The 21,641-nt window shown below is 44.8% G+C and overlaps 1 protein-coding gene across 1 annotated transcript; it reads left to right on the top strand.

Annotated features, from left to right (window-relative positions):
- Window positions 1-15,191: 15,191 nt before the first annotated feature.
- LOC114683789 lies at window positions 15,192-21,641 on the top strand. Its single transcript, XM_028858122.2, is given in 3 exon segments — window positions 15,192-17,729; window positions 17,732-18,021; window positions 18,024-21,641. Coding segments are annotated over 3 exon segments (5,721 nt in total). The 5' UTR covers window positions 15,192-15,589; the 3' UTR covers window positions 21,315-21,641.

The following is a 21,641-nucleotide window of genomic DNA, read 5'->3' as shown; positions in this document are numbered from 1 at the left end:
AATATATACAACTTTCATTTCACAATAGGAAAAAAAAAAGGTCAACCCCAAACACCTTTCAGAGAAGGCTCGTGGCCTGGGCTTGGATAGACTCTGCCCTTCTGAGGTAATTACCATTAACTTGCCTCATTGTAAATAAACCAGTTACCCAAAAAAGCTGAGGGAGTCAGCAGTTGGCACAGCCATATCTGAATGGAATGGCAGAAGTCATAAAGCCAGCACAGCTGCTTGACAAAGATCCAGCAGAGCTGAGCCACAAGATAGCTGCCATGCCAACTTTGGTTTTCATCTCCATCCTTTGCATACTTGGGGCACTTTTAATATTTGTACAATCTGGGGATATTAGATTAATGGCAAATTTCTTACGAATTATTTATGCCTTCTCTCAGAAATGCTGCTTCTAAGCTTTCCCAGGAAAGTCCTGAACATACTATTCCCTCCTCCTCCCACTTTGAGGGAGATATCCTTATCTACTTGAAGGTGTTCCTTATGCTTTGGAGGTTGTGATACATAAAAGAAGCCAGAGGTCTCTTCATGAGGCTATGAGATATTCTTGAAACATCTGTCCCTGTACTTACACAGGAACATGATATTCAAAACAAAGCAAACTCAAAAGGATCAACAAGATTCAGTGGGCTAGAGGAGTTGGCCACAGTTCAGATTACAAGCCTCTTTCCACTGTACACTCAGACATTTACATGGTATACAACTCTGCCCTACATAGAGGCATATTGATGAACAAAGTATGGAGTGGAAAGATGATAAAAGTATGAGGTGTCAGGACCTCCCTCTCTTAGAACAGTTAGCTCATGCAGAGCCACTATAATGTCATATGGCCAAGGAACAACAGAATACCAGGATTAGATATATAGACAAATTCTATAAAGATATAAATATGAACATTAACTGTATTATGCCAGAATTTGAATAATAACTGCAGCAGCTTTGACCTGAGGATTTCTCCTGGGCACTCTGACCACTAAGAGTTAGTAATACACTGCTTGAGACATGGCAAAATACCCAGGGTGGTTGAAGATTTTTGTTTTGGTCTAGTGTCCTTGAAGCAACCAAAGCTACCAGCCTGAGAACAGGCTGTCATATGTCTCTAGATTTTTTTTTTTTCTGAGACAGGGTTTCTCTGTGTAGCTTTGCGCCTTTCCTGGAACTTATTCTGTAGTCCAGGCTGGCCTCTCTGCCTCCCAAGTGCTGGGATTAAAGGCGTGTACCACCACCACCACCACCACCACCACCACCACCACCACCACCACCACCGCCCGGCTGCCTCTAGATTCTTAAAATTGGGTTATGGGGTTAATGAGTAAGAATGATAACTCTGTTTCTTAATGATGTCAAAACTTGAAGGAAAATGATTGGAAATGATAACTCTGTTCTGCCATAGTTTATTAATGATGACTAAAAGATGAGCAAAATGAAGTGAAAAACATGTCCAAAACCAAAAATGATATGATCTATGTTTTGGAACATCATCAATGTATTCCTACTTACTAAATTCTGTATAAATAAAGCCTGTAAAAGATACAGGTTGTCAGAGTAGGTCAAGCCATACTGAGATGCACTTCCTCTCTGTCCATCTCTCGTAAAACAAAATTAAGAAGTGTCCCATGTCTTATTCCTCTATCACAAACTAAGAAGTATCCCATGTCTGATTCCTCCATTGCCACTCTTGCATCCATCCATTTTCAGACCCTGCCCTTATCTGGAGCTGGACTCCATCAAGCAGTAGATTGATACTTTGAAATGGAGAGAACTAAAGAAATGGTTATGGACTACAGAAAGGTAAAGAGATAAAATCTCCACTCTGTAAGGTAAGGCTTTTTCAGTGCAGGACACAGGCCAATGACACCTAACACCAGAACAGCTATTAAAGGGCACTACTCAAGCTTTGCTTCCAGCTCTAGAGGTGGAACCTCAGGGATTCAAGCATCTGTAATGTGGATTATTAAGTACACCAAGGTCTAGAAACAGGAGTCACTCTGTGCTGGCCAAGTTCAAGTTTGAGGTGTTCTTGCAATTCCTACTTATTGTTTATACCCATTTGCCATGATGGTAACAAACAGAAGATTTTCCCCCAAAGAATGAATTGATGAAGAAACAGCAGTGATTGTCATGTTAGAGTTCTGCAGAGATATGAGAAGAAGCCTAAGTGGATGCCAAGACTTTGCTGCCCCACAGAATGGCTCACAGGGGATGTTCTTGGGCCTTGGAAGGTCACTTCTCCAGGTTTTGGTTAGAACTCCCCAGAGCCCAATATGAGGGACAGTTTCTTAAGGAAGGTTAATAAAACCCTGGTTATCTTCACTAACTCATCATAAAAGCAAGATGGATACTAGAAAAGCTTCTCAACTCTTCCCCAAGGCAGCTATGTTATCTGTTCACTTATCCAAAATTTCATCTGTTACAATTCCCTAAATGGAATTTTCTGGAAGTAAAAAAAAATTAAAATTAAAAAGGAAGAAAGAAAAATAATTGCACAGTTTTGTAGCTAGAGTTTTCCTGCCTTGCCCACAGTCAGGACAAATCTTTGTCACCCGCCAGTCCCACAGCCGCTCAGACTCAACCAAGTAAACACAGAGACTTATATTGCTTACAAACAGTATGGCCGTGGCAGGCTTCTTGCTAACTGTTCTTATAGATTAAATTAATCCATTTCCATAAATCTATACCTTGCCACGTGGCTGGTGGCTTACCGGCGTCTTCACATGCTGCTGGTCATGGCAGCGGCTGCAGTGTCTCTCCGCCTCAGCCTTCTGCTTCCCAGAATTCTCCTCTCTCCTTGCCCCACCTACTTCCTGCCTGGCCACTGGCCAACCAGTGTTTTATTTATTGACCAATCAGAGCAATTTGACATACAGACTGTCCCACAGCACTTCCCCTTTCTTTTTCTTTTTTAAAAAGGAAGGTTTAACTTTTACACATCTCCAAAGTCAGCTTGGTATATTTGGGAATTTGGGCGTAGCTTCTCTTACTACTTCCTGCTGAAGGGGGTGCTGTATCTTATGGGGACACAAAGAAAATTTTAGGATCATGGAGTAGTCCTTGAGACCGTATCGTCTGAGCCAGTTGCCTTGAAACGATTCTGGATGTTGGATCATCTGGGCCATGGTGTCATCGGAGACCTTTCAGGTGGTCTTGGCTGGTCAAACCTGATGTATCTTAATCTGGAACAAATCCATAGCCTCTGGCTTTCTGTGGAAACAAAAGCAGAGCCTCCTTTCCAAAGCAACATATCCTTACATCCAAATTTTGAAGTTAAAGTACCTTTAAAATACACATTTTGGCATAACTCAACAGCTTTTGCAATCAAATGTTTCTCTTCAGTTATGAATATCAAAGAGAACATAATCCAGATTCTCTGTGTGGTAGCCATCTTTATGTGGCTTATTTTTTATATTACCTTGAGCCTATTGCTTTAAACAACAGCCTTTTAAGCCTGAAACGGCGCTGTGGCTGCTGGCTCCACCCACTTCAGCTTCCCAACATGGCGGTGGTACGTTTTCCGCCAGCTCTGGGAGCCATCAACTCTCAGAAATAGTGGGTCTATGCTTCTTATCCAAGCAGCGTGTAGCCCAGAAACGGCTTTTTGTTTTGTACTAGCAAAGGCTAAATCCACCATGCAGCTTAATGTGCCACTTGCAGAGGCCTCATTCCCGCCATACTGCAGATCGAGCACACACGCCAGGAACCCGCCAGTAACTCAAACCGGCAGCTGCTGCTCATTTGAGAGAGACAATTAGGAAGCTGTTTTTAGCTCCGTTTTAGAATCTTTTCTCAGGTTTTAGGTGGAAACTCTTGCCCCACGTTGGGCGCCATTTGTAGCTAGAGTTTTCCTGCTTTGCCCACAGTCAGGACAAATCTTTGTCACCCGCCAGTCCCACAGCCGCTCAGACTCAACCAAGTAAACACAGAGACTTATATTGCTTACAAACAGTATGGCCGTGGCAGGCTTCTTACTAACTGTTCTTATAGATTAAATTAATCCATTTCCATAAATCTATACCTTGCCACGTGGCTGGTGGCTTACCGGCGTCTTCACATGCTGCTGGTCATGGCGGCGGCTGCAGTATCTCTCCGCCTCAGCCTTCTGCTTCCCAGAATTCTCCTCTCTCCTTGCCCCACCTACTTCCTGCCTGGCCACTGGCCAACCAGTGTTTTATTTATTGACCAATCAGAGCAATTTGACATACAGACTGTCCCACAGCACAGTTTGGAAATCAGAATACCCAGGGCTCTTGCTCAGCCCAGTAAAGACAGAGTATTTCTTTGCCTTGGCTTCAACAGCTTAAACAAAAAGATGATCAGGAGAAGGCCTGGGGACTTCTAAAGCTTCTTTCTATCCCATCACCTCTTAATTTTTAAGAAAGAAAAACCAATCATTTCTGGAAAGAGTTGGGTATTCTACCTTCTCCAGAATGTATATGGAAAATAGCCTGTACTTTTTTTAATCCCTTTGAGAATTTCATGCATTCAAGTTTGTATCTTTTCATATCACTCCCCTCCAGAGACAAAGTAGCAAGTGCAAATATTACAAGTCCAGTGCCATCTGGTGCATTTTGAGCTCATAACGTGCTGGTTGGTATGTTCTCCCTATCACCTATTATTTGATGGTGCATAGAAACACAGTATGTGAGTATAATAACAGCATTAAACTGACACTAGGTACATGCTGCATATTTATAATAATTTTTTGTTGTTGTTGTCGTTGTTGTTTTTGAGACAGGGTTTCTCTGTGTAGCTTTGCGCCTTTCCTGGAACTCACTTGGTAGCCCAGACTGGCCTCTAACTCACAGAGATCCGCCTGGCTCTGCCTCCAAAGTGCTGGGATTAAAGGTGTGCGCCACCACTGGCTGGCTAAATGTGTAGCCCAGGCTGGCTCGAACACGTGATCCTCCTGCCTCCATCTCCTTCAGCAAATCCTAATGGCGTGTGCCACCACAACCTGCTATAAAAATATTACTATATGCTATTTTGGTTTAAAAAATGGGAAACACAAAGCTATATCAAAGATAAAACCAAAACCAAAGGTGAAATGTGTTGTTTGTTTTTTACTCTTTTTTTGGGGTCCGCCACCTATTGATGTAACTAACCGTCTTATTAAATAAGAAACACAGAAACAATGTAAAAGAGAAAGCCGAGAGGTCAGAGCTCAGAGCTAAAATTTCACCCTTCTGCCTGCGGTGTCCCAGCTTCCCGAAAGAGAGCTACTTCCTGTCTGTATGTCTTTTTTATAGTATTATTGGTCTGCCTTCTCATTGGTTGTAAACCCAAACATGTGACTGCCTCGTCACTGTCTGAATGTACAGCCCCCTAGGTCTTAAAGGCATATGTCTCCAATTCTGGCTGTATCCCTGAACACACAGAGATCTATGGGATTAAAGGCTTGTGCCACCACCGCCACACTCTGTCTATGGCTCTAATAGCTCTGACCCCCGGGCAACTTTATTTATTAACATACAATCAAAATCACATTTCAGTACACTTAGAATACCACCACATTTCCACTTTTCTATTTTAATAAAAAGAAAAAAAGGCAAAAGGTTATAACTAACAAAAGAAAAACTATATACAAAAGTACAATAACTATATAAAATATATACAAGTAATAAATACCTAACCAGGTATTTGACAAATCAGAGAAATAATTCCATTATCTATCCTATTTTGGTAAATCTAAGATGTATCTAATGCACTTTCTATCCTAATTAATTTTCAACTATAACTAACTAATCTTCAACCATAACTAACTAATCTTCAACTCCCTCAGAGACCCAAGAAGGGAATAATATTAGCTAACAAAAATAAAAACAGGAAGTGCATGCAAGCAACTTCCAAAAAAATTGTGAGTTGACAGAAACAGCCAGCTGCCTGGGCAGTCACCTGAGGTTTCTCCACAGTGTTGGGGCATCATCTTCAGCCTATAGGCTTAGTGTATCTGACAGACTCATTTGTGATGTAGGATGTACACAAGGTCAACAGTTCAACGTCACACTGGGTGAGAGCAGTCCACGTACCAGAAACACCTGAATTCCACTAGTGTCCTGTCATGATTCAGGATTTTAAATTCTGGAAATTGTTGACAGTTTTTAAATTCAGCTGTTCATTCTTCTTGGCTGTGTATATATGTCTTCATCTCAGCATCCCCTTCTTCTCCACATCCCTCTATTAAATGCCAGTCTACTTTCGAGAGGCATGAGCTTTCAGCTGCTGTTCCATTGTACAACAGAAGCCATCGGCCCTCTGCCTGTTAAGCTGCCTTCGAAGAAAAGGGCACCGTACCTTTTCCGGATGTGAAGGCCACTTCAGGGATGGGCATATTGTCCTGGCCTCAGAAGATGCCTTTTGATAAAGCCATAACCACACTTGTTTTGGCAAGAATCAGTAGTCCCTTGTTTCGTGTTCTGTCTGTCCATTTTGTCCTGTTGATTCGAGGATACTTTGTTGTCCAGTGGCTAACTTTTGCCACAATGAAAGTTGACTCCATATGCAGTTTCTTCAATGCCCATATTTTCTCTGAAGTAGATTGGTACTGCCAGGGGCTGACATGTCTCAAAAAAGAAAAATTTTCTAAGTTATTAAAACATTTTAAATGCCATATTCTGTAGATCTCTGAAGGGTTTGAAGATGACCTGTCTAAAACATCTCTGCTCAATTTTTAAAATATATCTAATATGACTACAAGTTCTATTGTAATGTCTAACTACTAACTTTCATTTCTTTATATCCTAATAGTTGGTAATAATAACATTCAAGGATCAGAAATTTGCATTACATTGTTAAATGAATGGTATAAATACAATTAGAAATATACATATAGCATTTTCTAACAATATCAGTTTCAAATTTGTATACAATATAAAACAATTCAATCCAATGTAAAGTATTAGTAATTGTCTTTTTCTTTCTTTCTTTCTTTTTTTTTAAACAAGAACCTTAAATCTAATCTCCTTTGCTTAGCCTTTTTCTTAACCCTTGACAATAACTTGTAACCAACCCCCTAAATACTGAAAATTATCCCAGACCCAAAACCCATTAAAAGGACCAAAAAACCACCCGCCCCACACCACCTCTTTGGGAATGTGGGCGTCGTATTCTTAAAATTGCTTCCTGCTGGGTATGGGCGAAGTTTTCTTTATCCTGAAAGAAAAATTTTAGGTTAATTATCAAATTCTAGGAGAGGTAACTATATCCTTCATTATCCAGTCTGTGTATAATGCCAAAGTTCAGGGTTTATCTCAAGTCCTTATTCAAATAGTCTTTGAGATTGGATCATCTCAGCTAGTCATCTCAAAATTGCTCTGAGCACCTTGTAGTTCAAAGCTGATCTGTGGATGATGTTTGTCAGCTTAATGATATTATTATTGTCCACGTGGAATTGTTGTTGTGGGGCCCCATCTTCTTTCTGGAGACTTCAGTTGATGTTAGGCCTGGCCGTGATTTCCTGCAGAAAACTGATAAGAGACTCAAACACAAAAACATATATATGCAGCTAGCCTTTTTTCTAGAATTAGTTAGTACTCTATATGACCATTCATATCTTAAGAAAGTTTAAAATGTATATATATATTAATCTTGTAAATTTTGATATAAAATTTATACTTTAAGAAAAGTTTAAAGAATCAGAATAGAATCAAAAGAGTTGAGATTAGTAATAGAATAGTCCCTTAATTAATTTTGCCTTTGTCCTGTACCATAGCAGAAGATGGCTCTTTTATTCTGGCATGATACAGGGAGTTTGCATTTTCCTTTTAACAACATACTTGAGTTTAAAGAAGGAGAGAGCCATTCTCCAACTCCAAAGTCAGCTTTAAATTTTAATTGAACTGGGACTATTAGAAGACCAATTGTGTTAAATCTTTAAAGATTTGGGTTTTTGCCGTACAATTCGAGGCAAGATCCAATCAGCTCTCTTTATAAGATCAATTCTATTGCTTTTGGGATATTTGCTGTTAATTTCTCCCAAAAAATTACTGCAAGCTCTTTGCCAAGGTTCACTTTCTGTCCATAATTTTTCAATGTCCTCCTTAGTTAATGGTATGACAATTTCTGCTGGGTCTATGCCTGCTAATTGACGAAGTCTCAATTTTCCTTTGTAAATCAAGTCAGAGATTTTTTCCACATAAGTTTTTAATTTTTTATTTGGTTTATTTGGTAAAAAATATCCATTCCAATATAATATCTTCCCTCTGCATTAATATTCCAGTAGGAGAATGCCTAGAAGGTAAAATAACCAAAATGCAATCCAGCTTTGTATCAATTCGATCCACGTGTCCTTCATGCACTTTCTTTTCTACCAAGGCCAATTCTTTCTCAGCTTCAGGTGATAATTCTCTTGGACTATTTAAGTCCTTGTCACCTTCTAAGGTTCTGAACAAATTAGTCAGTTCATCATTTTTTACCCCAACAATAGTTCATAGATGAGAAATATCTCCAAATAATCTTTGAAAGTCATTAAGAGTCTGTAGTCTATCTCTCCGAATTTACACCTTTTGGGGTCTAATTTTTTGTAGCTCTATTTTATATCCTAAATAATTAATAGAATCTCCTCTTTGTATCTTTTCAGGAGCAATTTGTAATCCCCAGCAAGGCAAAATTTTCTTTACTTCTTCAAACATTATTTCTATAGTATCTGCATTTGAGTCAGCTAGTAAAATATCGTCCATATAATGATAAATTATACATTTAGGAAATTTTTTATGTATCACTTCCAATGGCTGTTGTACAAAGTATTGGCACAGAGTTGGGCTATTCAACATTCCCTGTGGGAGGACCCTCCATTGAAATCTTTTAACCGGTTGAGAATTATTATAAGTAGGCACTGTAAAAGCAAATCTTTCTTTGTCTTTTTCTTGTAAGGGTATTTAAGTCTTTTAAATCAATAACTATGAGAGGCCATCCTTTTGGTAACAGAGTAGGCAAAGGCATCCCAGATTGTAGAGAGCCCATTGGCTGAATTACTTTGTTAATTGCTCTAAGGTCTGTTACCATTCTCCATTTACCAGATTTCTTTTTAATAACAAATACAGGAGAATTCCAAGGGCTGGTTGATTCTTCAATATGCTGAGCGTTTAACTGTTCTTCTACCAGCTCTTCTAAAGCCTGGAGTTTCTCTGTTGTTAAAGGCCATTGTTGGACCCATACAGGCTTGTCTGTTAACCATTTTAAAGGTAGAGCTGTTGGTGTCTTTGGAAGATCATCAGTTATTGTGCCCTGTTCTTGTATAATATGGATGGCTGGCGACCACTCATTAGAACAATATCTTCTAATATTTCTCTCAGTAACACATGTTAGTTTATGATTTGTTTCTAAGATTGGAGGGATGTTAATCTGAGTATTCCATTGTTGCAACAAGTCTCAACACCACAGGTTCATAGTTATGTTAGCCACATATGGTTTTAATTTTCCTCTCTGTCCTTCTGGACCTATACATTCAAGCCATCTTGCACTCTGTTTCACCTGAGATAATGTCCCAATTCCTAACAGTTGAACGTTTACCTCCTGAAGAGGCCAAGTTGGATGCCAAAATTCTGGTGCAATTATGGTAACATCCGCACCTGTGTCTACCAGACCAGACAACAAAACATCATTTATTTTTATCGTTAATTTTGGTCTTTGTTCATTAATAGAAGTTTGCCAAAAAATTTTCTTTATGTTTTCTCCTGAATTTTCTATTCTCTGTGTTTCATCATCCTGACCAGCATGATTTATTCCAATAGGCATTTGGATATTTAATCGCTCAGAGCAGGGATTTCCTCTATGGCTGCAGGAAAGGTTTGAACTGGATTTGCAACCGGGGCCTGCGTGAGGCCCCTCTGGGAGTTTCCCGAAGACTGAGGCAAAGGATTACCCTGTCTGTCCTTTGTTGATCTACATTTGTTGGTCCAGTGTTTTCCCTTACCACACCTTCTGCATACTCCAGAAGGAAGGGGCATTCTGTTGCCATTGTTCCTTGAAGAAACATTTTTTCTAGGAATGACCTGTCTACAGTCCCTTTTCAAATGTCCTTGCTTTCCACATCCAAAACATCTAACACTCCTCAAACCTTTTGAAATTACTTTTCCTACCCACGTATCATCATGCTCATCAACCTCAACATTAATTGTTTCTCTAATCCAATCTTCCATAGGTGCAGATCTTGCCCTTAATGGCTTGATTATTCTTTTGCATGCTGCATTTGCATTCTCAAAGGCCCAAGATTCAATTATTGCCTTACCAGCTTCTGAATCCGAGACCATTCTCTTTACTGCTGAAGCCAGTCTTTGTAAAAAATCTGTAAAAGACTCTTTTGGGCCTTGCATCACCTTTGTAAATGACTCAGATTTTTTTCCTGGTTCCTCAACTCTGTCCCATGCATTCAAGGCTGCCATTCGACATAAAATTAGGGTTTGGACATCATATAAACATTGTGTTTGTACTGAAGCATATTGGCCTTCTCCAATAAGCTGATCCTGGCAAACTTGTATTCCTTTATCCCTCCATTGTTTTTCTATGTTTTTAGCCTCCTCCTTAAACCAAGTCAGAAATTGAAGTCTCTGGCTGGGTTCCACAACACCTTGTGCAAGGTCCCACCAGTCCTGTGGTACTATCCTATTATATGTTGACCAAGAGTTTAACATTTGCTTTACATATGGGGAATGCATGCCATAAGATACTATTGCCTCCTTAAAACTTTTTAAATCCAACATTTCAATTGGAGCCCAAATATTTTGTGTATCCATTTGATCAGGCATCTGCTGTACGGTTACAGGATAAATTAAGGGTGACTGTGTGAAAACAGGCTTTCTTTATGTAACCTTATGATCCAGACTTGAAACAACTTCACTGTTAGTTTCTTCTGTCTGCAGAGCAGGTTTAACAAGTTCTTCTAAAGCTGTTATCCTGGCACTTAAATTGACTATCTTTTTAAATATTAAAATGAGGATTAGCATAGTGATAAGGTGCATAATTCCACCAATACTAATATTATATAGTTGTTCCATTGTCAGACTGCCTAAAATTTCGAACAAAAACCAATTTTCTTCCAATGTACACATAAAACCCATTTTTTTTAATGTGGAAAAAAATTCTCTTTTAGATAGTTTCCTTTAAAATATCTGATATGTTATGACTTACCAAATCTGCGTAGAACAGTAGAAATCCGAGGGGATTTTCAAAACAGCCACCTAGTGTCCCAGGTGTAAATCCAAAGAGAGAGAGAGAGAGAGAGAGAGAGAGAGAGAGAGAGAGAGAGAACAAGAAAGCGTAGCTGGCTAAAGTTTAAATGCAGCCACGTGTTCCCTCTTGTGCCGAGTCAAGGCTTGGGTCTGGCTTCCTTAAGCTCCGACCACGTGCGTTGGCTTTACAGGCAGGGCCCTGTTCGGCAGGGCAAGTCTGAGTTGTTTGTAGCACCGGCTTTAAGCAAGCAGGATTTAAGAAAGCAGCTCACCGATAGTCCAGTCTGAGGTCAAGCTGACCCAGACCCAGGCTAAGAAGCCGCCGCTTGGACTAAGAAGCCGACCAGCGCCTGCGGCCGCCTGCCACTACCAGCCGCCTGCCACCCTTGCAGGAAAGCGGACCTGCCGCCAAGCCAAGCGGTTTTTAATGGATTCTTGTCACGTTGGGCGCCAGATATTGATGTAACTAACCGTCTTATTAAATAAGAAACACAGAAACAATGTAAAAGAGAAAGCCGAGAGGTCAGAGCTCAGAGCTAAAATCTCACCCTTCTGCCTGCGGTGTCCCAGCTTCCCGAAAGAGAGCTACTTCCTGTCTGTATGTCTTTTTTATAGTATTATTGTTCTGCCTTCTCATTGGTTGTAAACCCAAACACATGACTGCCTTGTCACTGTCTGAATGTACAGCCCCCCAGGTCTTAAAGGCATATGTCTCCAATGCTGGCTGTATCCCTGAACACACAGAGATCTATGGGATTAAAGGCGTGTGCCACCACCGCCACACTCTGTCTATGGCTCTAATAGCTCAAACCCCCGGGCGACTTTATTTATAAGCATACAATCAAAATCACATTTCAGTACACTTAGAATACCACCACAGCCACCCAGCTCCCAAATAAATCACACCAAGCAAGCATGAGAATGAGAGAAAATTCCTTTTCATGTAAATAAAAACTGACTTCATTTACCAGTAACAAATCCTTACTTAAATATACTTCTTAAGGATGCCCTTGAAGAAGAAAACTTATCCTAGGTAGAATGTATGGAATACAAGGGAGAATAAAAAAAAGTAGCTAACATGTCAGTATATTCCAACAGATATAATAAAACTAGACTATCTAAAACTAAATTATTTCTGGTTGGAAGGCATGTGGGTATTTGCACTTTTTCTCTTTACTTCCTTGTTTTAAGAATAAACCATTAGAACAATTTTAATAGCAGAGGGAAGAGAGTTCCAGGCAGAAGTTCCTGAGGCTGGGAAGAACTTGATCTACTGTTGTGGGATATTTGTACACTGTGTCAAGATGTATTGTTGTGAATGGTATAATAAAAAGCTGAATGGCCAATGGCTAGGCACAGAGAGATAACTCTGGGAAGAAGAAAGGTGGGGTTACCAGCCAGACATGGAGAGGAAACAGCAGGGACAAGATGGAAGAGAGGTAATGCCATGTGGTAGACTGTAGATTTAAGAATATGGCTTAATATAAGGTATGAGAACTAGTTAGTAACAAGCCTAAGTTAATGCCAACATTTTATAATTAATAATAAGTCTCTGTGTCATTATTTCTGAGATGCGGGTCCAGAGAAAAATCTGACTACAATCTACCTACCAAACTGAGAAGAACAGTGTGCTGGGGAAATGAGACTTGAGAGAAAAGCAGAGGCCAAAGTCATAAGAATTTATCACAGCCATTGGCAATAAGGGTTCCAAACAAAAGACCTAACAAATGTAGATTAACTATTAAGACGACAACCCTAACTGTTTCATTTGTGTGTTCTTTTTAATACTAAGTACCTACTATTAGGGTCTAAATGCATATCATTGTATTCTTCACTAGTCCTGGTTTATCCAAGATTATTCAGCTTCGGAGACTGCCAAAGACATAATTCTCTGCCCCATGCCTGATGATAGAAATACCACTGATATTCAGAAGTACCACTATACTATTCCACCTCAGAGATTCATATTTTGGCCAAAATGAATCTCTATGCAATGAGATTGTTACTATTCAAATTACACTACAAGAAGCAAATAGTGGTGTGTGCCTGTTACCCCAACAGCTGTGGAAGCTCAGGTGAGAGATCACCTGAGTCCAGAAGTTTTGCTTTTTGCAAAAAAGCAAAAAGCAAAAAAAACTAGTACTGATACCTAGAGGAAAAGACTGTTGTACATGCTAAAGTGGTAGTAAGCATGAGGTTTCAAAGTTCTAAAACAACCTACGAAGATTGCTAAGACATCAGTTGATAAAGAGAAAGGGGTGGATGTTTCAGACGAGGAGGAAAGAGACCAAACTTCTGTAAGATAAGAATAATCAACATGTTACATAAGAATACTGGCTTGATTAGTATTAGGAAGCACCTTAAGTTTCATTATTAGTCAATAAAAACTACTGGATGGCTGAATGGGAACATCCATATTTCTTCCTAAAGGTAACAAGGAATAAGGGGTTTTCAGTAGGACTATGCCTTTAAATTATTTGTTTGTTTGTTCGGTTTTGTTTGTTTGTTTGTTTGAGACAGGTTTTCTCTGTGTAACAGCCCCGATTGTCCTGGCACTCCCTCAGTAGACCAGGCTAGCCTCGAACTCACAGAGATCCACCTGCCTCTGCCTCCCGAGTGCTGGAATTAAAGGCGTGCGCCATGACCACCTGGGTCACTATTTTCAAAAGACACTCTAAAAAAGCAGTCATGTCCATAGTAATTTACAAGTGGATGACACACATTTAGATACTGAGGTATACTGTATGTTCACTTTTACAATGTTTTAATACACATATACAAAATTCAAGGTAAAAAATAGTTTGTTTTCCAAAAAACAAAAATGTCACCAGCTGTTCTAGGAGGGATGTACCTGTGAGCATAATTTTTTTTTTTTTTTTACATACAGTCACATGCTCAACACAGAGAGGGAAAGAGAAGCTATATACACAGGCTTTGTTCTTTGCGGCTGAGTCCATCCTGCCACCTTCGGGTGCTTCTTCTGAAATACTTCTGTCACTTACATGCCATATTCTTTCATTCTTTTTTCACAAAACCACTCCCGTGCTTTCCTGATTCAAGGGCTAAGTCCAATATCCAGGATGCTCCAAAAGTCTTCCTACCCCTCCTGAAGTCCCACACCAAGGAAACTAATACCCTCACCGAATGATTTATAAATTAATTCTTTAGCACTGCATCTCCTAGCTAAAGTCTCTCCTAGTGTTCTTTCTCCCTGGAATGCTTACTTCCTGTTTACTCCTATCATTAGTAGTGGGTTTTGGGAGGGGGGTAGGCTTTCTGTACTGCTGCAAACAGTAATATTGACTTCATGTCTTAAATACTTTGTTACTGAAAGACCCCCACTCCATTATGAGGATATGGGGTGTTGGGCTGAAGTAATGCCCCCCATAACTTAGCCTAAGAAACGCCATTCTGTAGGAAACAGAAAGACAGAAGTTCACAGCTGTAACTAACTAGCCATCCGGCCTTGGGAGGGAGAGATAACTGTGGCCAGCCATCTGGCTTAGGGAGGAGATAATTGTGGTCAGCGGCCTTGGGAGAAAGACAGTTGGGTTAAATGAGGATATTTTATGGCGGGCCCCTGGCCTTGAGGAATAAGCAGCTGGGCTGGAAAGACACCCACTATACTTTGTGCAAGGACGAGTCAGCCACACATCAAACTTCTGATAATTAAAGAATGCGACCCAAGTTCACCCTGGCCTTCTGTAAAGCAACCAATCGGGACCCTGTAACTATGCTTCTAGCTCCTGTAGCCGCGCCTTTGCCCCTGGAAACCCATAAAAAGTCCCCTTTGCCCTGGGAAGGCGCGCAAGTCCTCCAAGAGACTTGGCCCCCAGGTACCTGTGCATTCAATAAACCCTCTTGCTGTTTGCATCTGATCTGTGGTTTCGGTGTGCTCCTTGGGTTTGGGGTCTCTCCCGGAGGAAGATCTCCCCTTGGGGGTCTTTCATTTGGTGGCCTGTACGGGGATTGAGACCCCTCCCTGGGACCACCGACCCACCATCAGGAGGTAAGCCGGCCGGCCTTGGTTTATGTCATCCCTGTCCTGTCTGAGTGTTGTCTGTTTGTCTGAATGTTGAACGTTGTCTGTTTGCGCGCCTGATAATCTGTCTGAGTCAGTGGATCGGGAGGGGCTGACGGGCCCAGACTCCGCCACTGCGAACCTGGAAGACGTTCCACGGTCTGAGACCCCCCCGGGGGCACGGTCTGAAGTCCCCACAGGGGCACGGTTTTTTGGGGCCACTCACGTATCAGAGGGATACGTTGTGTTGGTTGGAGAAGAGGGGGCTGGACCCCCGCAGTCTCCTTCTGAGGTTTTGCTTTCGGTTTGGAACCGAAGCCGCACAGCGCGTGTTAGTCTTATTTGTATTGGTCTGTCGTTCCTTGTTTTCTGTTTAACCGTTCTCCTCCTAGAAACAGCCATGGGACAGACTGTCACCACCCCCTTGAGCCTCACGCTTGACCACTGGTCAGACGTGAAGACACGAGCCAACAACGAGGGGGTCGTAATCAAGAAGAAGAAATGGATCACTCTTTGCGAGGCCGATTGGGTCAGAATGGATGTAGGATGGCCTCGCAAGGGAACCTTTAACCTCAGTCTTATTTCACAGGTAGAGGGAAAAGTTTTCGCTCCGAGTCCCCATGGCCACCGGGACCAGGTCCCATACATTGCCATGTGGAGACTCCTGACAACAGAACCTCCCCCATGGGTTAAGCCGTTTCTCTTCCCCCTAGCCCCCCGGCAGCAGCAGCAGCGCTCGCCGAATCTTGGGGCCGAGGAAACCAGATCGGCGGATCCCTCCCACTCCCTGTTCCTCCCAAACCCCACACCAGCAAGTCTTTTCCTCTCCCCGCAGCCCGCCGCTCCGGCACAGGCGGGCGCGCAGGCGGCGGGCGGGGGATGTGGGAACGCGCAAGCGGGCGCGCAGGCGGCGGGCGGGGGATGTGGGAACGCGCAAGCGGGCGCGCAGGCGGCGGGCGGGGGATGTGGGAACGCGCAAGCGGGCGCGCAGGCGGCGGGTGCACAGGCGGGCGCGCAGGCGGGTGCGGGATATGGAAATGCGCAAGCGGATGCGCAGGCGGCCGCAGGATATGGCACCGGTGCTCAGGCGGGGCCCGGGACGGGATCGGCGGGGGGCGGCTCCCCGGCCGGCGAAGGGCCACTGCCGAGCGCACTTCCTCCACTATGGCACTGTGCTGGGACCAGCTTAGGGACGGCTGGGGAGGCCCGGTTTGGAGAGGGGGGCTTGGGAGGGACGGCGCCACCCGCGAGCGCCAAACCACCGCTCCCTCCCGCCCCTCCTACCTCCTCCCTTTACCCTGTTCTCCCACGAAAGGATTCCCCTAAGGTTCCTGTCCTCCCCCCAGACCCCAATTCACCTCTTATTGACCTCCTGACAGAGGACCCACCACCATACCCAGGGAATCGGGTGCCGGAGGGACCGGCGGCCCCTACAATGGCACCAGAGGGACCGACTGCCCCCGCGGAGGCGCCTGAACAGCCTCTAAGGAGAGAGAGAGAAGATGAGACTCCAGCTCCCTCCCCAATTGCCGGTCGCCTACGAGGAAAGCGCGACGAGCCAGCCAAGGAGTCCAGAGCCTTTCCCCTTAGGGAAGGTCCTAATCACCAGCTCCAATACTGGCCATTCTCAGCCTCTGACCTCTACAACTGGAAACAACATAACCCTCCTTTCTCTAAGGACCCTGTTGCCTTGACTAACCTGATTGAGTCCATTTTAGTGACCCACAAGCCCACTTGGGAAGATTGTCAGCAGTTACTGCAGACACTCCTGACGGTGGAGGAAAAACAGCGGGTCTTCCTGGAGGCTCGGAAGCAGGTTCCAGGAGACGATGGAAGACCCACCCAATTGCCTAATATCATTGACGCAGCCTTTCCCCTCACCCGCCCGAACTGGGACTTCGCGACCCCGGAAGGTAGGGAGCACCTACGTCTCTATCGCCAGTTGCTCTTGGCGGGTCTCCGAGGGGCGGCTAGACGTCCTACCAATCTGGCCCAGGTTAGGAATGTGACCCAGGGAAAGGAAGAAACGCCGGCAGCGTTCTTAGAAAGGCTTAGAGAGGCATATAGGATGTATACCCCGTATGATCCGGAAGATCCAGGACAGGCGCCGGGTGTCATCCTGTCTTTCATATATCAGTCAAGTCCAGATATAAGGGCCAAGTTACAGAGACTGGAAGGATTGCATTCACTCAGCTTGTCAGATTTATTGAGAGAGGCAGAAAAAGTGTTTAATAAGAGAGAAACTCCCGAAGAGCGGGAGGAGAGGTTATGGCAGAGACAGGAAGAGAGAGATAAAAAGCGTCATAGGGAAATAACTAAAGTCCTGGCCACTGTAGTGTCTCAGGGACAGATCAGTGAGGGAGTTAGGACAAAAGATCGAAGAAGGACATCGCTTGACAAAGACCAGTGTGCTTACTGTAAAAAGAGAGGACATTGGGCTCGTGAATGCCCAAAGAAGCAAGCTCAAGGGTCTCGGAGACCTAAGTCAAGGGCCACGGACCTCCTCAATCTGGAGGATTAGGGAGGTCAAGGCCAGGAGCCCCCCCCGAGCCTAGGATAACTCTCAAGATTGGGGGGCAGCCAGTGACCTTCCTGGTGGACACCGGGGCTCAACATTCAGTCCTGACCCATACCGGAGGCTCTCTCAGTGACCGCACAGCTTTGGTCCAGGGGGCCACAGGTAGCAGGAGGTATCGATGGACCACCGAGAGAAAGGTTCAGCTGGCATCTGGACAGGTAACCCACTCTTTTTTGCATATACCTGACTGCCCTCACCCATTATTGGGCCGAGACCTATTGACTAAGCTCAAGGCTCAGATCTATTTTGATGATAAGGGGTCGACCGTTACAGGACCCAAAGGGACCCCCTACAAGTCCTAGCCCTAAAACTGGAAGAGGAATACCGCCTGTTTGAATCTGAGCCCTCTAAGGGGCCACTACAAGAAATGCAGGACTGGTTGAGGGAATTTCCCTCGGCATGGGCAGAGACTGGCGGCTTGGGGCTGGCTCACGACCAACCCCCACTTGTTATTCAGTTAAAAGCCTCCGCCACTCCTGTTTCAATCAGACAGTATCCTATGTCCCGGGAAGCCCACGAGGGCATTAAACCACACATCCGGAGGCTTTTGGACCAGGGAGTACTTGTGCCCTGCCGATCACCTTGGAATACCCCCCTCCTGCCTGTAAAAAAACCTGGGACAGGGGATTACAGACCAGTTCAAGACCTGAGGGAGGTTAATAAACGGGTTGAAGATATACACCCCACGGTGCCAAACCCTTACAACCTCCTCAGCACTCTTCCACCAACCCATGTTTGGTATACGATACTGGACTTGAAGGATGCCTTCTTCTGTCTGAGATTGCACCCCCAGAGCCAACTGCTGTTCGCTTTTGAATGGAGAGACCCAGAGATGGGACTTTCAGGACAGTTGACCTGGACTCGGCTCCCCCAGGGGTTTAAAAACAGCCCAACTCTCTTTGATGAAGCCTTACACTCAGACCTAGCTGAATTCCGGGTTGAACACCCGGCCTTAATCTTGCTCCAATATGTGGACGACCTCCTCCTAGCAGCCAGAACCCAGGCTGAATGTCTGAGAGGCACTCGGGCCCTTTTGACTAAACTGGGACAGAAGGGCTATCGGGCTTCGGCTAAGAAGGCTCAGATTTGTCAAAATAAAGTCATTTACCTGGGTTATGCCCTAGAGGGAGGGCAGAGATGGCTCACGAGAGCACGGAAAGAGGCCATACTCTCCATACCCCCTCCAAGGAACCCCCGCCAGGTGCGGGAGTTCCTAGGTACAGCCGGCTACTGTCGCCTCTGGATCCCAGGTTTTGCTGAGATGGCTGCCCCCCTGTATCCTCTCACCAAGCCTGGAACCATGTTCCACTGGGGAGAGGAGCAACAACAGGCCTTTCAACGAATTAAGAGCACCTTGCTTGAGTCACCAGCTCTTGGCCTACCAGATCTGACCAAGCCTTTTGAACTGTTCGTGGACGAGAACTCAGGCTTTGCAAAAGGAGTACTGGTACAGAGACTGGGGCCATGGAAGAGACCTGTAGCTTATCTATCCAAGAAATTAGACTCGGTAGCTGCAGGATGGCCCCCCTGTCTGCGCATGGTAGCCGCCATTGCTGTTTTGCTCAAGGATGCAGGGAAACTGACTTTGGGACAGCCATTAACTGTGTTATCCTCCCATGCGGTGGAAGCTCTGGTCCGGCAGCCCCCAGATAGATGGCTCTCAAATTCCAGGATGACCCACTACCAGGCTCTGTTGCTAGACACAGACCGAGTGGTGTTCGGACCAGTTGTCTCCCTCAACCCCGCAACCCTGCTGCCCTTGCCAGACCCATCCGAGGAGCACAATTGCCTCCAGATTCTGGCGGAGGCCCATGGCACCCGCTCTGACCTAACAGATCAACCGCTGTCGAACCCAGATTTTATCTGGTTCACGGATGGGAGCAGCTTCCACCAAGAAGGGGAACGGAGGGCCGGAGCAGCCGTTACCACCGAATCAGAGGTAGTTTGGGCCTCACCGCTGCCGCCTGGAACATCGGCCCAAAGAGCAGAGCTGATCGCCCTGACCCAGGCCCTCCGGATGGCGGAAGGTAAGAGACTCATGGTTTATACCGACAGCAGATATGCCTTCGCCACTGCTCATGTACATGGAGAAATCTACAGAAGAAGAGGCCTCTTGACCTCGGAGGGTAAGGAAATTAAAAACAAAAAGGAAATTTTAGACCTCTTAAAGGCATTGTTCCTCCCGCATCAGCTCAGCATCATACATTGTCCCGGGCACCAAAAAGATGACTCTGTCGTAGCACGGGGAAATCGGCTGGCTGATCTGACAGCCCGGACAGTCGCCTTACAATCCCCTAGGGGCGACCAGCTGTTGGTCTTGCAGGACCAGCAGCCAAGCAGAGACCCCATGCCCTACAGCCCGGAGGACCAGGAACTAGCAAAGAAAATGGGGGCGAAATGGAGCCCCGAGCGACAAGCTTATATAATGGATAACAAATTAGTTATGCCAACCTCCCATACCAAATACATGCTCAAGTTCCTCCACGCGTTAACCCATTTGAGCAAAAACAAGATGAGGGCCCTTCTGGCTGATGAGGCTTCGGACACTGTATTATTGAATCAGGAACAGGTCCTCCAACAGGTGACTTCCAGCTGCCCTGCTTGTGCCCAAGTTAATCCAGGAAAAGCCCATCTGAGCAGAGGGAGCCGCCTGCGAGGTCACCGCCCTGGAGTCCATTGGGAACTTGACTTCACCGAGGTAAAACCCGGACTATATGGATATAAATACCTTCTGATCTTTGTAGACACATTTTCAGGGTGGATGGAGATCTTCCCTACCAAGAAGGAGACCGCTAACGTGGTAACCAAGAAGCTCCTGGAAGAAATTTTTCCCAGGTATGGAATGCCCCAGATATTGGGGTCAGACAATGGGCCCGCCTTCGTCTCCCAGGTAAGTCAGAAGGTGGCCAGGCTACTGGGGATTGATTGGAAACTTCATTGTGCATACCACCCCCAGAGCTCAGGACAGGTAGAACGTGCAAATAGAACCATTAAGGAGACTTTAACCAAATTAACGCTTGCAACTGGCACTAGAGATTGGGTGCTCCTCCTCCCCCTAGCCCTTTACCGAGCCCGGAACACTCCTGGGCCTCATGGCCTAACCCCGTTCGAGATTATGTATGGGGCTCCCCCACCAATTGTAAATTTCCTTCACCCTGACATCTCCTCTTTTGCCACTAGCCCTACCCTAGAGGCACACCTCCAAGCCCTCCAACTGGTGCAAAAGACGGTGTGGAAACCCCTGGCGGATGCCTACCGGGAGCAACTGAATCGCCCGGTGGTGCCTCACCCATTCAAGATTGGGGACTCTGTCTGGGTCCGACGCCATCAATCCAAGAACCTAGAGCCGAGGTGGAAAGGACCATACACCGTCCTGTTAACTACTCCCACCGCACTCAAGGTTGATGGGATAGCGGCTTGGGTCCACGCATCGCATGTGAAGGCTGCCAAGGAACCCGACGAAGCTGAGAGCACCGAGACATCAACATGGAAAGTTCAACGATCTCCAAACCCACTAAAGATAAGACTCAGCCGGGGGTCCCCTTGATCCCCCTAATAGTCCTCCTCCTGACATTAAGAGGGGCATCACCAAAGAGCCCCCACCTGGTTAAGAAAATTACCTGGCAGGTCATTTCCCAAACTGGGGATGTAGTTTGGTCCACGACTGCTCAGCATGCTCCTAACACATGGTGGCCCTACTTGACTCCCAAGATATGCGACCTAGTCGCTAGGCTGGATACCTGGGATATCCCCGAGTACACCCACACCAACAGGCCCTCTGTCCTAAATGCAGACCACTACAATGTTATGTCTCGAAAGAAACGGGCCATACAGACTGGGGTTACAGCACAAGGACAACATATAGCCGACTCAC

This window comes from Peromyscus leucopus, chromosome 9 (assembly GCF_004664715.2).
Source record: "Peromyscus leucopus breed LL Stock chromosome 9, UCI_PerLeu_2.1, whole genome shotgun sequence".
In the NCBI taxonomy this organism is placed as follows: Eukaryota; Metazoa; Chordata; class Mammalia; order Rodentia; family Cricetidae; genus Peromyscus; species Peromyscus leucopus.
This window is presented reverse-complemented; position numbering and strand designations above follow the sequence as displayed.